The sequence below is a fragment of the Lethenteron reissneri genome, chromosome 11 (genome assembly GCF_015708825.2).
Source record: "Lethenteron reissneri isolate LAM-NWPU_2019-01 chromosome 11, ASM1570882v1, whole genome shotgun sequence".
Lineage (NCBI taxonomy): Eukaryota > Metazoa > Chordata > Hyperoartia > Petromyzontiformes > Petromyzontidae > Lethenteron > Lethenteron reissneri.
In genome coordinates this window covers 3378535-3390886 of record NC_083789.1, presented here as the reverse complement: position 1 = coordinate 3390886, position 12352 = coordinate 3378535, and the positions used below count along the sequence as shown (strand labels likewise).

The window sequence follows — 12352 nt, the reverse complement described above, 5'->3', positions numbered from 1 at the left end:
AATTAGAGTTTGGGGGTGGGGGTGGGGGCAGAAGGCAGATTTATAAATTGTACAGATTTGCCCACAAAATCGATGCTTATTCGTTTAAGCTGATTACACGGCATTAAGTGTCAGCGATTCTGCAAAGCCCAGCGGACGAATCAACAATTCGTCTTTTGCGTGACCCGTCCATTGTTGCACTCAACGTGTGCGCGCATTTGTGTTCCGTCCGAGGAGGTTGAACGCGTTAACAAGCTGCGGGCACGTGGTTAACTTTGAAAGTTACTTCAGCTCGTTTTGTACTTTTGTCAAAAATGTTGTTTGCGCGCAGCGACTGAAACGTGGCACAATAACTTTGTGTCTCTCTCAAGCTGCGAATTAAAGTGTAACCTTAATAAACAACAACAACAAAAAACCCCCGATACAAAATATGCTTCACTTCAATATCATCGTAGCTGGTCTCGTGGTGTTAAAATGTTTTTGGCTGTAGCTATTCGTACGCGGTGCGTTGTGTCATTAAGGGTTCTTGGTCACCTGGGATTCGAAGTTACAGACAGCACGGGGGGGGGGGGGGAAGAGACTTTTGGACGCAAAGAGTAGTCGTCTCCCCTTGGTGAGGAACGCAATGTTGGAATAAACATAAAACATGTCGAACTTCGTTTACCAGGACTCGCTAAAGAGTCCAACAGTTGTTTTTTTCGGACCGATTCGTGAAGAAAACGGGCCACGGAACACGTAACCTACCGTACCTGAAAAACAATGCACTTGCATGTTACTCCAACAAACATTTACCAAAACGACTGAACATCGTGTTGTTTGGTAGGGGAAGCCCGCGAGACACAACTGACGCCAATTTTTCCAAAAGCCACGCAAATTCGCTCACGCCTCGAAAGAGCCCACGGGGCGAAATACCCCCACCACCCCCCCCTCAAAGATAATAACAATCAACAACCAAACAAGCGAAGGGAATAACAACCCCAAAGTTTCATTTTGCTACATCGGAAGTGGCACAAGCTGCAGAAGCCAAAAAACCACAAACAGCCCAACATTTTCCACAACCAGAGGGCCGAGCTGATACGAGGAGCCGTGCCAGGCCGGGCCCAAACGCGTGCCCAGACTTCCATCTCGCGATTCACCACTCGTCACACCCTTGACCCCCCCCCCTCCTCCGTCCCTTCAGCCTCAATGTGGCCACGTGTTCTAAGCCAAGAGGGGGGGCAACTTGTAGAAGGAGCGCTCACCCGGCACCGATCGTGGACACTTTGTTCAACGCCCCTCTTATTCCACTGGCACATCCGAGCCGAGCTAGGGCAGGCGTCCTCACAGCATGGGGTCTTTTTCTCTTCCCCCCCCCCCGCCCCCAGCTGGTTATCGACCATGCGCTGAGCCGTGTGATCAAATCGTCGTGATACGCAGACCTCAAAAACGGCATCAGATCTGGCTCAGGGGGGCCAAGCAGGGACACGTTGCTCAATGCGCTGTGTGGGACTTCGGAACGACTGCGTCATCTACGTGCGTCTCAACACGCCGCACGCGACATCAGTTGGCACGGTTCTGCTTCTGCAGTGTGGAAATAGAAACAAAATCAACCCGTGCCCGGGGACGTGGCTTGGATGCGCCGGTGGGAAAGGCATTTACACGAATGGCTCCACGAGTTCACTTTTTAGAATCGTGGGGGACGTAGCGGCACGGACAAGGACCGCGTACGGTTCGGATTTGGCGCCGCGGAGGAAAACGGGGGGGGGGGGGGGCCGCAAGAGCCAAGAACGCGTCGACGGAGGCACATTGGTACGCCTCCAAGCCCTCCCGCGACGACCACACATCGAGGGGTTGCCACCTCTCCTGGTTTTCCCAAGATGGTAATTTTTGTTTGTTTGCTTAAGATAAACGTGCAAGTCCTTCCTGTGCATTGCAAGTCCCGCTACCTCGTCCATTTAACGAATGCCACACCGATGAGGTGCTCCCCGTCTTCCGTAAATGTGAGACATTATTATTCTTCCCACGACGTCCCGTTTTTGTTTAGTTTTTTGTTGTTGCTTTCGCACCGCAAAAGGTGGCAACCCCACTAAAATCGCATCTCGCGCGCTGCGCAAAGAGTAGGATGACAACGACGATGCTCGAGGTTGCCCTCTCTTCGCAGCGTGGGTTAGTGCCCATATATCCTAAATGCCCAAGGGTGAGAAAAAAAAAAGGGGGGGGGGGCACAGGCACAGCGAGAAGAGCCGGTACAGCCCAGGCCAGGGAGACCAACAACAACAACAAACATCATGGGGACCCAACCCTCTGACCGGGTCCTGGTGTGCGCGTGCGACAATTTTTCCCCGACGGAGCCATCAGAAAACTTGTGTTGCTGCGTTAGGTTCTGGGGTTCACGGTTCTGTCCAGGGATTTATTTCTCACAAGTTTTTATAGTTTATGTCCAGGTCACCGTTAGACCGGCGAAGGCGACGCATCACGAAAGCAACCGCAGCCCACAGCGCGAGGCATGGTGGATGTGGTGTGCCGGGAATTCGGTTCCATTTCCCACATCGCCGACACAGGCAGACGCAGCTGAAATGAATGCCTGGTTCTGGTCCCACTATCCATTAAATGTGCAGTGCCAACTTCAACAGGTGCTCGCAAACAAACAGCGCCCGCCCCTCTCGCAGTCCACAGACTAAATATGGATGTTTGTGTTCGTCAGTCTTTTTAGCCAGTATCGCGAATGCCTCGCTTCGGGGCAGAGGTTGCGGTGGCTTTAGTTTACAATCATGCCGGCCACGCCGCCTCTGTGGATTTCGATTCAACGGCACCGATAACGCCAGTTAATTGCGTGGGGCGATACGATCACCTCATCACGCCGATGCTGCGATGCAACTGGACCAAACCCAACCTTCTCATGCACGATGAAAATCGTGTTTTGTTTAGGAGTCGAAAACGAACCCTCCCACGGTCCCTTCCACAGGCAGTCCGGCCAAGATTCCTGCCTGGAAGGGCTGCACCTCATCGGGGTCGGTCACTCGGCCTCGAGCGGGCGGGGTTGGGTAGAAGGAATGAACACATGGAGATGAGACATTTGTTTGCTATGCTTGGCCAACAACACTACACAGATGGGTTTACTTTTTTTTTTTGAACCCGAAACACGGATTTAGTGTCCTTATCCCCGCCGCGCTCAGATTAAACGGCGTTAGGGGCGAGCGCCGCTCATCATCTTGTTAAATGGAACGTCCTTAATCTGGCCAGATGTCTCCTCATCCTCTATCGCGTCGTCGCTCGGCGCACGGTGGGGGTGGTGGCCGCGGCTGCTGCTGCTGCTGCTGCTGCTGAGAGACAGCGCATCTGCCCTCGCGTTCGGCGTACGTATGTCTACGTACGTCGATCTTCTTTCGCACCGTACGTGGCCGACTGCGCCGTCATGTACGCACGACGTCGAGCAGCGACGCGATGAACGCGGTTGCGCGTGCGTGCGTGTCGGTACGCCCGTCTTCTTGATCCACCGCATACGTTACCGCGTTTTGGGTCGGCGTTCGAAGCGTGCGTTTAATGCAAGCCTGCGCGGACTCGTCTTACGTGGTGCATGCACGTTCATCAGTATATCTGTACGGGTTTTTGTACGTTTGTGCACACGTTGGTGTTTATACGTCCACGGACGTCACGTGTCCTTGGGTGCGAGGGTGCGAGTGTGCACGTGTGACGAGTGGCGTCGACGTTGTCGGCCCACTGCAATACGATCCTGGCAACCTGCGCAGACGGCCGACCACCTGTAAACGTTCATGGCGCGCGTTCTAGATTTTAAAATGTTCTGGGCCTCCCCAAGGTAGGGCAGCTCAGCCAAAGATCAGTACCTGCAGCAGTGTGTTAACATCGGCACTGGGGGTACACCCACCCCCGCTCGTGAGCTTCCGTGGTCGGCGCTCACGTTAAGGGTGACCGAGGGATACGTGCGTCGGTATGTGTCCAGTACGTGTGTGTGTGGCGCTTCGCATCTGTGTGTACTTTCAAGTGAACAACAGTTTGTCAAATGTATTTGTGTGCGCGTGTGTGTGTGATGTCTTTGGATGTGTACACACACACACGCACGTGTTTATGTGCACGTGTGTGTGTATTTAAATTATGCACGCACTTATGAATGTTTACATGTAATGTGTTTATTGTGTGCACGAACGCTTTTGTTTCGGCCGCCCACAATATTGGCGTTGAACGCCGGCCAAAGTCGGCCGACCGCTGTGTTCACAACCCGCCGGGGAGGCCCCCCCCCCCCCACCCGCCCACAGCCCCCCCCCCCCCCGCCCACAGCCCCCCCCCCCACCCGCCCACAGCCCCCCACGCAGCGCGAGTGGCACAACGCGATGCCAGCAGCCTGGGCCCTGGGCCAGCACGGTCAACGAATCGGACAGCGCGGACCCCGTCAAAATCAGAGCCACGCACCCTGCAAGCGCGCGCACGCACACGGCATTTAATTTAATTTGTTCGGTCCTTTCTCAATCCATTTCTGGAGGAAGGACCCCCCCCCCGCCTCGACCTACCCCCCCCACGCCGCATTGCACGTGGGGGGGGGGGGGGGGTAGGTGGGGGCGGTGCGAGTTGGCCAAACGAGGCGAAGCTCGGGGGCCGGTTTCGGATCGCATCTCCGCACCACCGATATTGGCCGTGGCAGCGAATCGAACTCCGTGCGGCACGGACGGCGTGCCGACCGCCACGTGGGCCTCGGGGTGGGGTGGGGGGGAAATATATATATATAAATCGACCCGACGAAGAACACGAAACAAAAATAGTGCAAGCGACGTGGCCCCCATTTCTCATCGACTGGTAAACGTCCCATACGGCAGCGACGGACAACGACGCCGGGTCGGGGAAACGAGCCGTCGGCGCGGCCCGAGTCAGCGCGGCACGGGGCTGAGCGCCGGGCGGAAGGGGTTCTTGAGAAGGCGGTGGTGGCGGAAGTCGTAAACGGCCCGGCTCAGGAACACGAGCTCGGGGTCGGTGTCCGGGGGCACGCGGCGGTGGAGGGGCGCCGAGCAGCCCGCCGGGTGCGGCGGAACGGTCGGCGGCGGCGTCGGCAGGAGGAGACCACCGGTGCCGGAGGCCTCCGTTGTCGGAGCGCCGGTGGCGAGGCCCTCGCGACGACGCTCGATGTCCGCCCAGAATCTGGACAACCGGACGGGGAGGGAATGGACGTCAACGGCGTTCTGTGCCGGGGCCGGACCCCGCGGCTAACGAGCCGTCCAAACGAGACCCACCCCACGCCCTCCACCACCACACATGCAGCCCGCTTGGCTGTCCCGCACTCACCGGGGTAGTGAAGTATGGTCAAAACAACCCCGATGACTGACGGCGGCATAACAGGGCCTCCATCCGGTGGGGTGGGTTTAAAAAGTTGTGAAATATTTGAATGATTTTAATTTAAGCATGTGTATGAGCGGTGCATGACCTTAAGCACAATTCCCAACAAAGGCCTAATTATGCAACTTCCAAAACATTGTTTCATTCAGTAAAGGACGATAAAAAGCTAAACTTTAAAAACCACTAGAAATCACTGGAGAAAAGCAGGCACAAAATAGTAAAAGTTAAAAAAATAAGATATCAAGCAAAAATACAGAAAATAAACCTAGGGGGGAAAAAACAATTCTATTTGGATTTAGAAGCAAAGTCGGAAATGCTCGTGGGATATCCAGTAGGCTGAAGACCTTCACAAATAAATACATGCTCAGCTTCGCTTTGAAGGTGACAGAGATGCACGTTCCAATGGGGTTTCACTTGAGCCAACGTTTAAACCTACAATAGATAAACATATTCCCCACAGATGTTCCAATCAGAGAGAGTGGCGCGGCACTCATGAGCCAGCAGTGGAAATTCCACATGCCAATGGCGAGGGACAGTTTCTCGATAGGAGCAAAAACTGCCGACTTCCAACAACACAGCAGAGAGAGCTGTACAACTCTCCCGTGTGTTGTTGTACGTTCTACCGCGTGTGGCGCGATGCCCGACATTCCGCTCCCAGCTGGCTAAAGTTGGCACGTGCAGCGAAATGTCGGACGTCACACGCCAGACAACAAGCGGCACACGCCCTGGAAAACACATGGCAGAGCTGTAAGAACCCCACCACGATCACGGAGACACGGACCGGGAATCTAACTTCCGATTGCGAAGTCGGGCATCCCGTTGCCGTGCCATCTTGCCGGGACACGAGATGAACGTGCATACGGCCCATCAAATAAATAGAAGCACCTTTAGCCCGGCGTGCGAGTTGGAACATTCTCCCGGAGGCCTGCTCTTCAGACGTTACAGATGAGTTTCCCCTCGTACTCCAGTTTTTAACGATGAACATAAATTCGCTACAAGTGGCCAAAAAACCCACGCGGTGTTTGAGCGGGGCAGGAGGAATCGGGGTAGTGGGGTGGTGGGGAGGTGGTGGGCCCTTTCCCTTACTCCCGAAAGTGTGCGGGACTCGGCGCAGTCGGTCTTTTTGTTACGTAAACAAAAAATGATTACATCCCAGAAAAATGTGCTGCGTCGTTTACGCGTTGGTCGGCGAAGCCAAAGGGAATCGTTTCAAGAGCTTGCTTTAGAAAAGCACTTTTGATGAAGTACGACTACAAAACAAAGGCTTTTTGCCAAATGAATTTATGACGAGATTTTTTTTTTAACATCCCGCTCGGCACGTGCCACGAGAAGTCCACCTCGGTTTTACGATCCATGAAAACACCGCGCGCAGGTGCCTGCTGCCGTCGGTCTCGCAGAGGGACTTTTAATTTGTTTCTTTTTATTTGGAATGTTTAGATGGGACTAGAATTATAAAAATACTTTTTTAAAATATATATTTAACATTTTCACCCAAAAACACACAAACCCTCAATTTAAAACTTTTACCGGTACACAATTCTTAAACGGTTAGATTAGTCATAAAATCACGAAGCGAAGAGACAGCCCTTTTGTCAATCCACTAATGGATAATTGCCTCCCCCATGGTGTGCAGATCATGGGGGGTGGTGGTGGTGGAGCGGGGTTATCTGATCATGCTTCACCACGCTGGTCAGTGTGGGTTGTGAAGGCCGAGAGTAATGTACAACAATGGTGTTTTCTGCGCTACCCCCTACTGACAACTTCGCCCCCGCTGCAGCCTACAGTGCCTGTGGAACTGCATGGCAGTCACCCAATCTAAGCGCTATCCAGGCTCAAAACCTGCTTGGCTTCCGAATTGATTTAACGGCCTTAAGTTAAAGCGGTTGCAATTCACGCGCTACCAGGAGTGTGCGGCGCTACCCCTTGTCACTTGGCGAACCTGAGAAAAAGAGTCGCAGTTTCACATTCCTATGGCAGGGGCTGATCTATCCAGGGGGGGAGGGGGTCAGTACTGTTCGCCCAGGAACAGAAGTTGCAACTGGGTACCCGTACCCTACCCAATACCCGGCTACCCATACCCGGCCGGGTACGGGTACGGGTACCCGTTTGCGACCCTGGTGCGGCCGGGTACGGGTAAGGAATCAAAACCCGTTTGCGACCTCTGCCCAGGAAGGATGATGGGCAGTCGGGATTTGAACTCGCGACCTTCCGATAGCGAAAAAAAATGGCCCTCAACCCCAGCACCACAACAACAATGCGTAACGTTCAATTTCATTTGACACTTTTTTTTCATCCCAAAATAAAATTCAGGACGGTGTCGCTTAATTAACACGGAGAGAAATTAAATACATCGGCAAAATAACAATGATGAATTAAAGTACCAAATGGCACACCTGCTTGTGCAACAACAACAAAACAGCCCATTGATTTAATTTTCACAATGAGGATGATGCGAGATGAAGCACAGGATGAAGCACTAGGTGTGCAGGATATTAAGGAAGTTGTTGCAGGTGCACCGCTTAATTAAAACGAATTTAAGTCATTAAATATTACTCCCTTAATTAAATATAACTCCAATTGCGTTCACGAACTTCACGTCCTTCGAGAGCTCTGGCAGCGGGCTGCATTAGAACTGGGGCCTCCTGGAAGAGGACGTCACAGAACTAGTGCTCGAGTCACTTCGACATCCTGTTCTCTGCACACCACAAGGCAACACCCTTGCACGTGCCCTGCAGAGGTGACTGATCACATGCCTCTCACGGAAATATTCAATCCTCAGAGCTTCAGTATGCACGCAAAAATACTGAATCTAACCACGACAATTTTATTCCGTGCAGTCATTGACATGTTAATTGAAAAAGTTTTCATGGAACATTTTCTATCCACTGCTGGATGAAAGCCTCCCCCCCAATGGGATTGTTTGACCATACTTCACCAGTATGGTCAGTGCAGTTCAGATATCACTTGCCACTGATGTTAGCCGTGGCCAGGAATCAAATTCAGGCCGCAGTCATTCAAATGCATCAGACTTTGTATTTATACTGGAGGAAACTGATGAGCTTTGAAGCGCTTCAACACAGATGTCCAGGAGGGGCGGGTCAGAATGCGACATTAACAATGCAGAAAGACGATAGGAGTGCAAAGCACAGGAAAGGCAAGTAAAAATCACGCAAAAAATACAAAAGTAAACTATTTTTTTTATTTTACCAGGAAAAACCCACTGAGCTATTAGCTTATTTTTCAGACACGACCTGGCCACAAACGGTAGCTCAAACAAGTGGCTTATCACGTGAAAAAATGTAGAGCAGCCAAACAATAAACAAAAATCTCCAAAGCTTGTTTCATTTGCTGCCCGGGTTAAACCCATCACGTGGTTACACTTGAGAATACAGCTTAAATCACGGGGCTAGCTAAACTAAGAAGCTGAAACCAGGACCTCAGAGGCTGTGGCTTAGGTGCCGACAAGGACAATGCAGTGTCAAAGCGTCACCACAAACACGTCACAACCCACCCACTCGCCAACTCGCTCGCTCGCTTCCCTGTTTGCGTTTGAAAACTACGCCCCCGGCGTCATCGCCACGACTGCCTCTCTGACACTCACACAAGTGGCTCCGAGAATTCCGCCGCCTACCTTGCGCGTTACACATATCCCCTTCAAGCTGTCCACAGCAAAGTCACGCCCCTCCCCCCCCGCTCGTGGCGTGAAAGAACCAGGGGGTGGGGGGGGGCGACTTCCTCCAGGAGGCATTTCGGACCCAGCCCGCGTCAGCAGGTAAAAAGTGTGCCAAGTAAATTGAGAAAAACTATCTTCTTGGTTCTTTCGGTAAAGTCAATAATAGTCACCTGAGGACGGGCTGCTTGCGTTGTGGCCGAAACGTCGTGAGAATTATTTAATGTTTGATTTTTATTATTTCATTATTTCCATTCCATTCTACGTGACTTTACCGAAAGAACCAAGAAGACGAATCCCTGCAGTCACGAAAGCTTTAAATTGAGAAAAACTAATTTCACGAAGGCAAATGTATTCTCAACGATTAAAATCGAGGAAAGCACGGTGATAGAGAAACGCAAGATCTTTGAGACGAGAGATAAAAAACTAAACTATTCCTGCAGTAGAATCTATAAAAAAAAAGACACTTCTCGGGTGGCCGAAATGGCCCCGCGCTCTGGCCCCAGTGCAGAAGCGAGTCCTGGGCACTGGGGTCCTATCGGGGGAGAGAGGCGGCAGGGGCGGCACCCGAGTGCCCGTCTCAAATCCCTCTCTCCGTCACTCGTGACATCTGCCAATTGCTCGTGTCGTGAATGAGAAAAGTCCCGCGGGGGCGAGACGGTGAAGAAATAAAAAAAAAATCCCCCACCCACCCCACTAATAATAAGACACGAGAGTTAGGGCGTGAATAAAAGTCCGCCTCTTCATCGGAACTGGGGTTCCGGCACTCGTGACGAACGGCCAAGTGCCCACACACTTTCATGGTGACGACGCGGGAAAGACGCTCCGTACCTGCAGTACTCGGCGAAGGTTAGGACGTAGCACTTCTCCTCGATGCACGCCACGCTGTTCACGTCCTGATGCCTCGACGCAAAGATCTCGCTTTGCTGAAACGCAGACGCACAGGAGCACGCGCGAGTCAGTGTGCACAGTGGGCAAGGCGATGGTGGCGACGACGGCGACGATGGATATTGCGGGATTGATTGGAGGTCAGGCTGATGATCATGATGTAGCTCTTAAATGGCGATGAGAGAGATTATTATTATGGTAAGACAGATTCTGACGGCAGTAACTGAAGCAAAATAAATGATGATGATGAGAGAGTATGAGAATAGTGGGCAAACAGTGACGAAGCTCTTGACGATGATGGTACTCGTGAGAATGAGTTTCCGATGAAGATTTAAGTCTTTCTGATGATGATAATATGATTAATGACATTGACAAAACAACATGTATCGACTTGTAGAAAGGACATGTGTGGGGAGAGGGTGAGTTTAAGCATAGGAGCTCATGGGTGGGGTAGTCCAATAGGGTAGGGAAGGGTGGGGGGGAGAGACAGGAAGAGAGTAACTGTCGGAAATAAATAATGCATCGTTTCCATGACCAGTTCTAGGCAGACCAGACTGAGTCATGCGAAGTCCGACCTGAAATGTTAGCATAATAAGAGTGCTACCAGGAAGGGCTGAGGACAAGGATGATGATGTTGATGGTGGTGTTTTTTCGTCTCTTTAAACAATGTATAACAATTTATAAAACACTGGGTCAAATTACAAAAATAACAAATTCCATTTATAACACTTTCAAAACTCTCACGTGTACACATTTCCCCACGACCACCGCCACCACCGACCCAGACCTCGCCTATAGATTCATACCCAGTGAAGGTGCACATTCTCTGGGTTAGACACGAGGCCGCAGGGAGTGTGGAGGAGGGGTGGAAGGCAACGTGAAGATGAAGGTTGCCACCTGTCCTGGATTTTACAGGATTGTCCTCTTAATGAGGTAGCTGTGCCGGGAAATCTGGAAGTCTCCCGGAAACATTACAAGTCCCGGCTTTTTAGTCGGTTGCAGAAAAACACACCAGTCGCTACAATGATATTCTACACGTAGCTCTCCCCTCTTCTGGAATGGCAGGATATTTTCGTCACCTATGAAAATGTCGCATTTTCGTTTCGTTCCTTTCGAGGTGGCAACCCCAGTGGGGGACAAGAGAGGCCAAGGTGGATGGAATTGGCGGGGGATGAGCGCGGAGAAGCGAGGCGCGGATTCCACTCCGGTACAGCTGCAACTACCTCACAAATGGCCATGAACACACGACCGGCTTCGTATAGAAGGGGGCGGCGACACGCTTGCATCCTGCTGCGCTGTAAATTAAACTTGCGCGGAATTTTCAGCTCGTGTGCAGGCACCGGACCGATTACTACATTTATTATTATTATCCCAGGATCGCGGATAGGTGGCAACGGCTTGGGACGAGGGCGGCGGGGGAGGTGGGTAGGCGGTCGTCATCCAGCAGTGGATCGAACACGGCCGTACGACGAGACGACCGTGCGCGTGTGGTGGCAAGGTGGGCGCGCTCACCTGGCAGTGCTTGTACGCAGGCCTTCCCCCTTGAGTGTGCTCTGGCCGGTAGTACCAGAAGAGGCTCATGGTCAGCTCACCTGTGAATCAACACAGCAGGAGGCTTGTCAACACACCGTTCCAAGTGCTGTTTTTGTTGCACTCTCGGTGAAAACCCAAGAGACGGGGGGGCATTCGTCTCATTCTGCGCGAGGGAACGCAGGTTTTGTGAAAGTCGCCTGTTACTCGCAGGAAAGAGAGGCACGCGAACAGCTGCGTGGCCTGGTTAGTTGAGACAGCTTATATACACACATACACATAAACAGTGTACATTATATATATGACGCTTACATGTGCTATAGATCCACTGCAAGTGGGTAGATACAGAGGGGGGGGGGAAACAGATGGGACGATTAATTGATTAAGTGGGTTAATCGGCAAAATATTGATACAGAGTGCTTTTATTGTCGATTTCTTGGACACGCTTATAAATAGGCGGGACGGTTTTTGGCGAGTTATCTGATTAGTCGAGCTATCGGACCGATCATCAGCAGAGGAATCCATAAATCGCAGAGACCAATGCAGCTGTTCTAGTCCGACCAGTGGTAATCGTTCCCCATGGATAAAGAGATGCCCCAAACGCCGTGGGTGCCACGGTGGCTAGGAGATGTTAACTACCTCGCCTAGTATACATGAGGTCGTGGGTTGATCCCGACCCCGGAGTTCGCATGTTCTCCCCGCGGCCGTGTGGATTTTTCTCCGGGTCCTCCGGTTTATCCCTCCACATTTAGAACCAACATCATGCGTTCGGAGTATGTGACTCATACATTTCCACACGATGATAAGCCCACTTCGTTGATCAATCATTTGGAGCGCTTCTGAAAACAAGCTAGATTTTACAGCTTGCCAAGCTATAAATGGTAAATAAAAAAAGATTTGCAGTAAATAGTAATTTGGTGTCTGCAGCAGCGACGACGCCTCGTGACGACCACACCTGGTTCG

General features: G+C 51.8%; 1 protein-coding gene across 4 annotated transcripts in view; it reads right to left on the bottom strand.

The window, feature by feature from the left end:
• Nucleotides 1-4270: 4270 nt before the first annotated feature.
• The window catches only part of LOC133341289 (uncharacterized), an 81031-nt gene continuing 72949 nt past the window's right edge, over nucleotides 4271-12352 (bottom strand). For all 4 annotated transcript variants that reach the window (XM_061549805.1, XM_061549803.1, XM_061549802.1 and 1 more), the window contains exons 5-7: nucleotides 11372-11451; nucleotides 9803-9897; nucleotides 4271-5106 (exon numbers count right to left, since the gene is read on the bottom strand). In XM_061549805.1, the coding sequence (XP_061405789.1) occupies nucleotides 4839-5106; nucleotides 9803-9897; nucleotides 11372-11451 (443 nt within the window). In that variant the 3' untranslated portion in view covers nucleotides 4271-4838. The remainder of the gene's footprint in view (nucleotides 5107-9802; nucleotides 9898-11371; nucleotides 11452-12352) is intronic.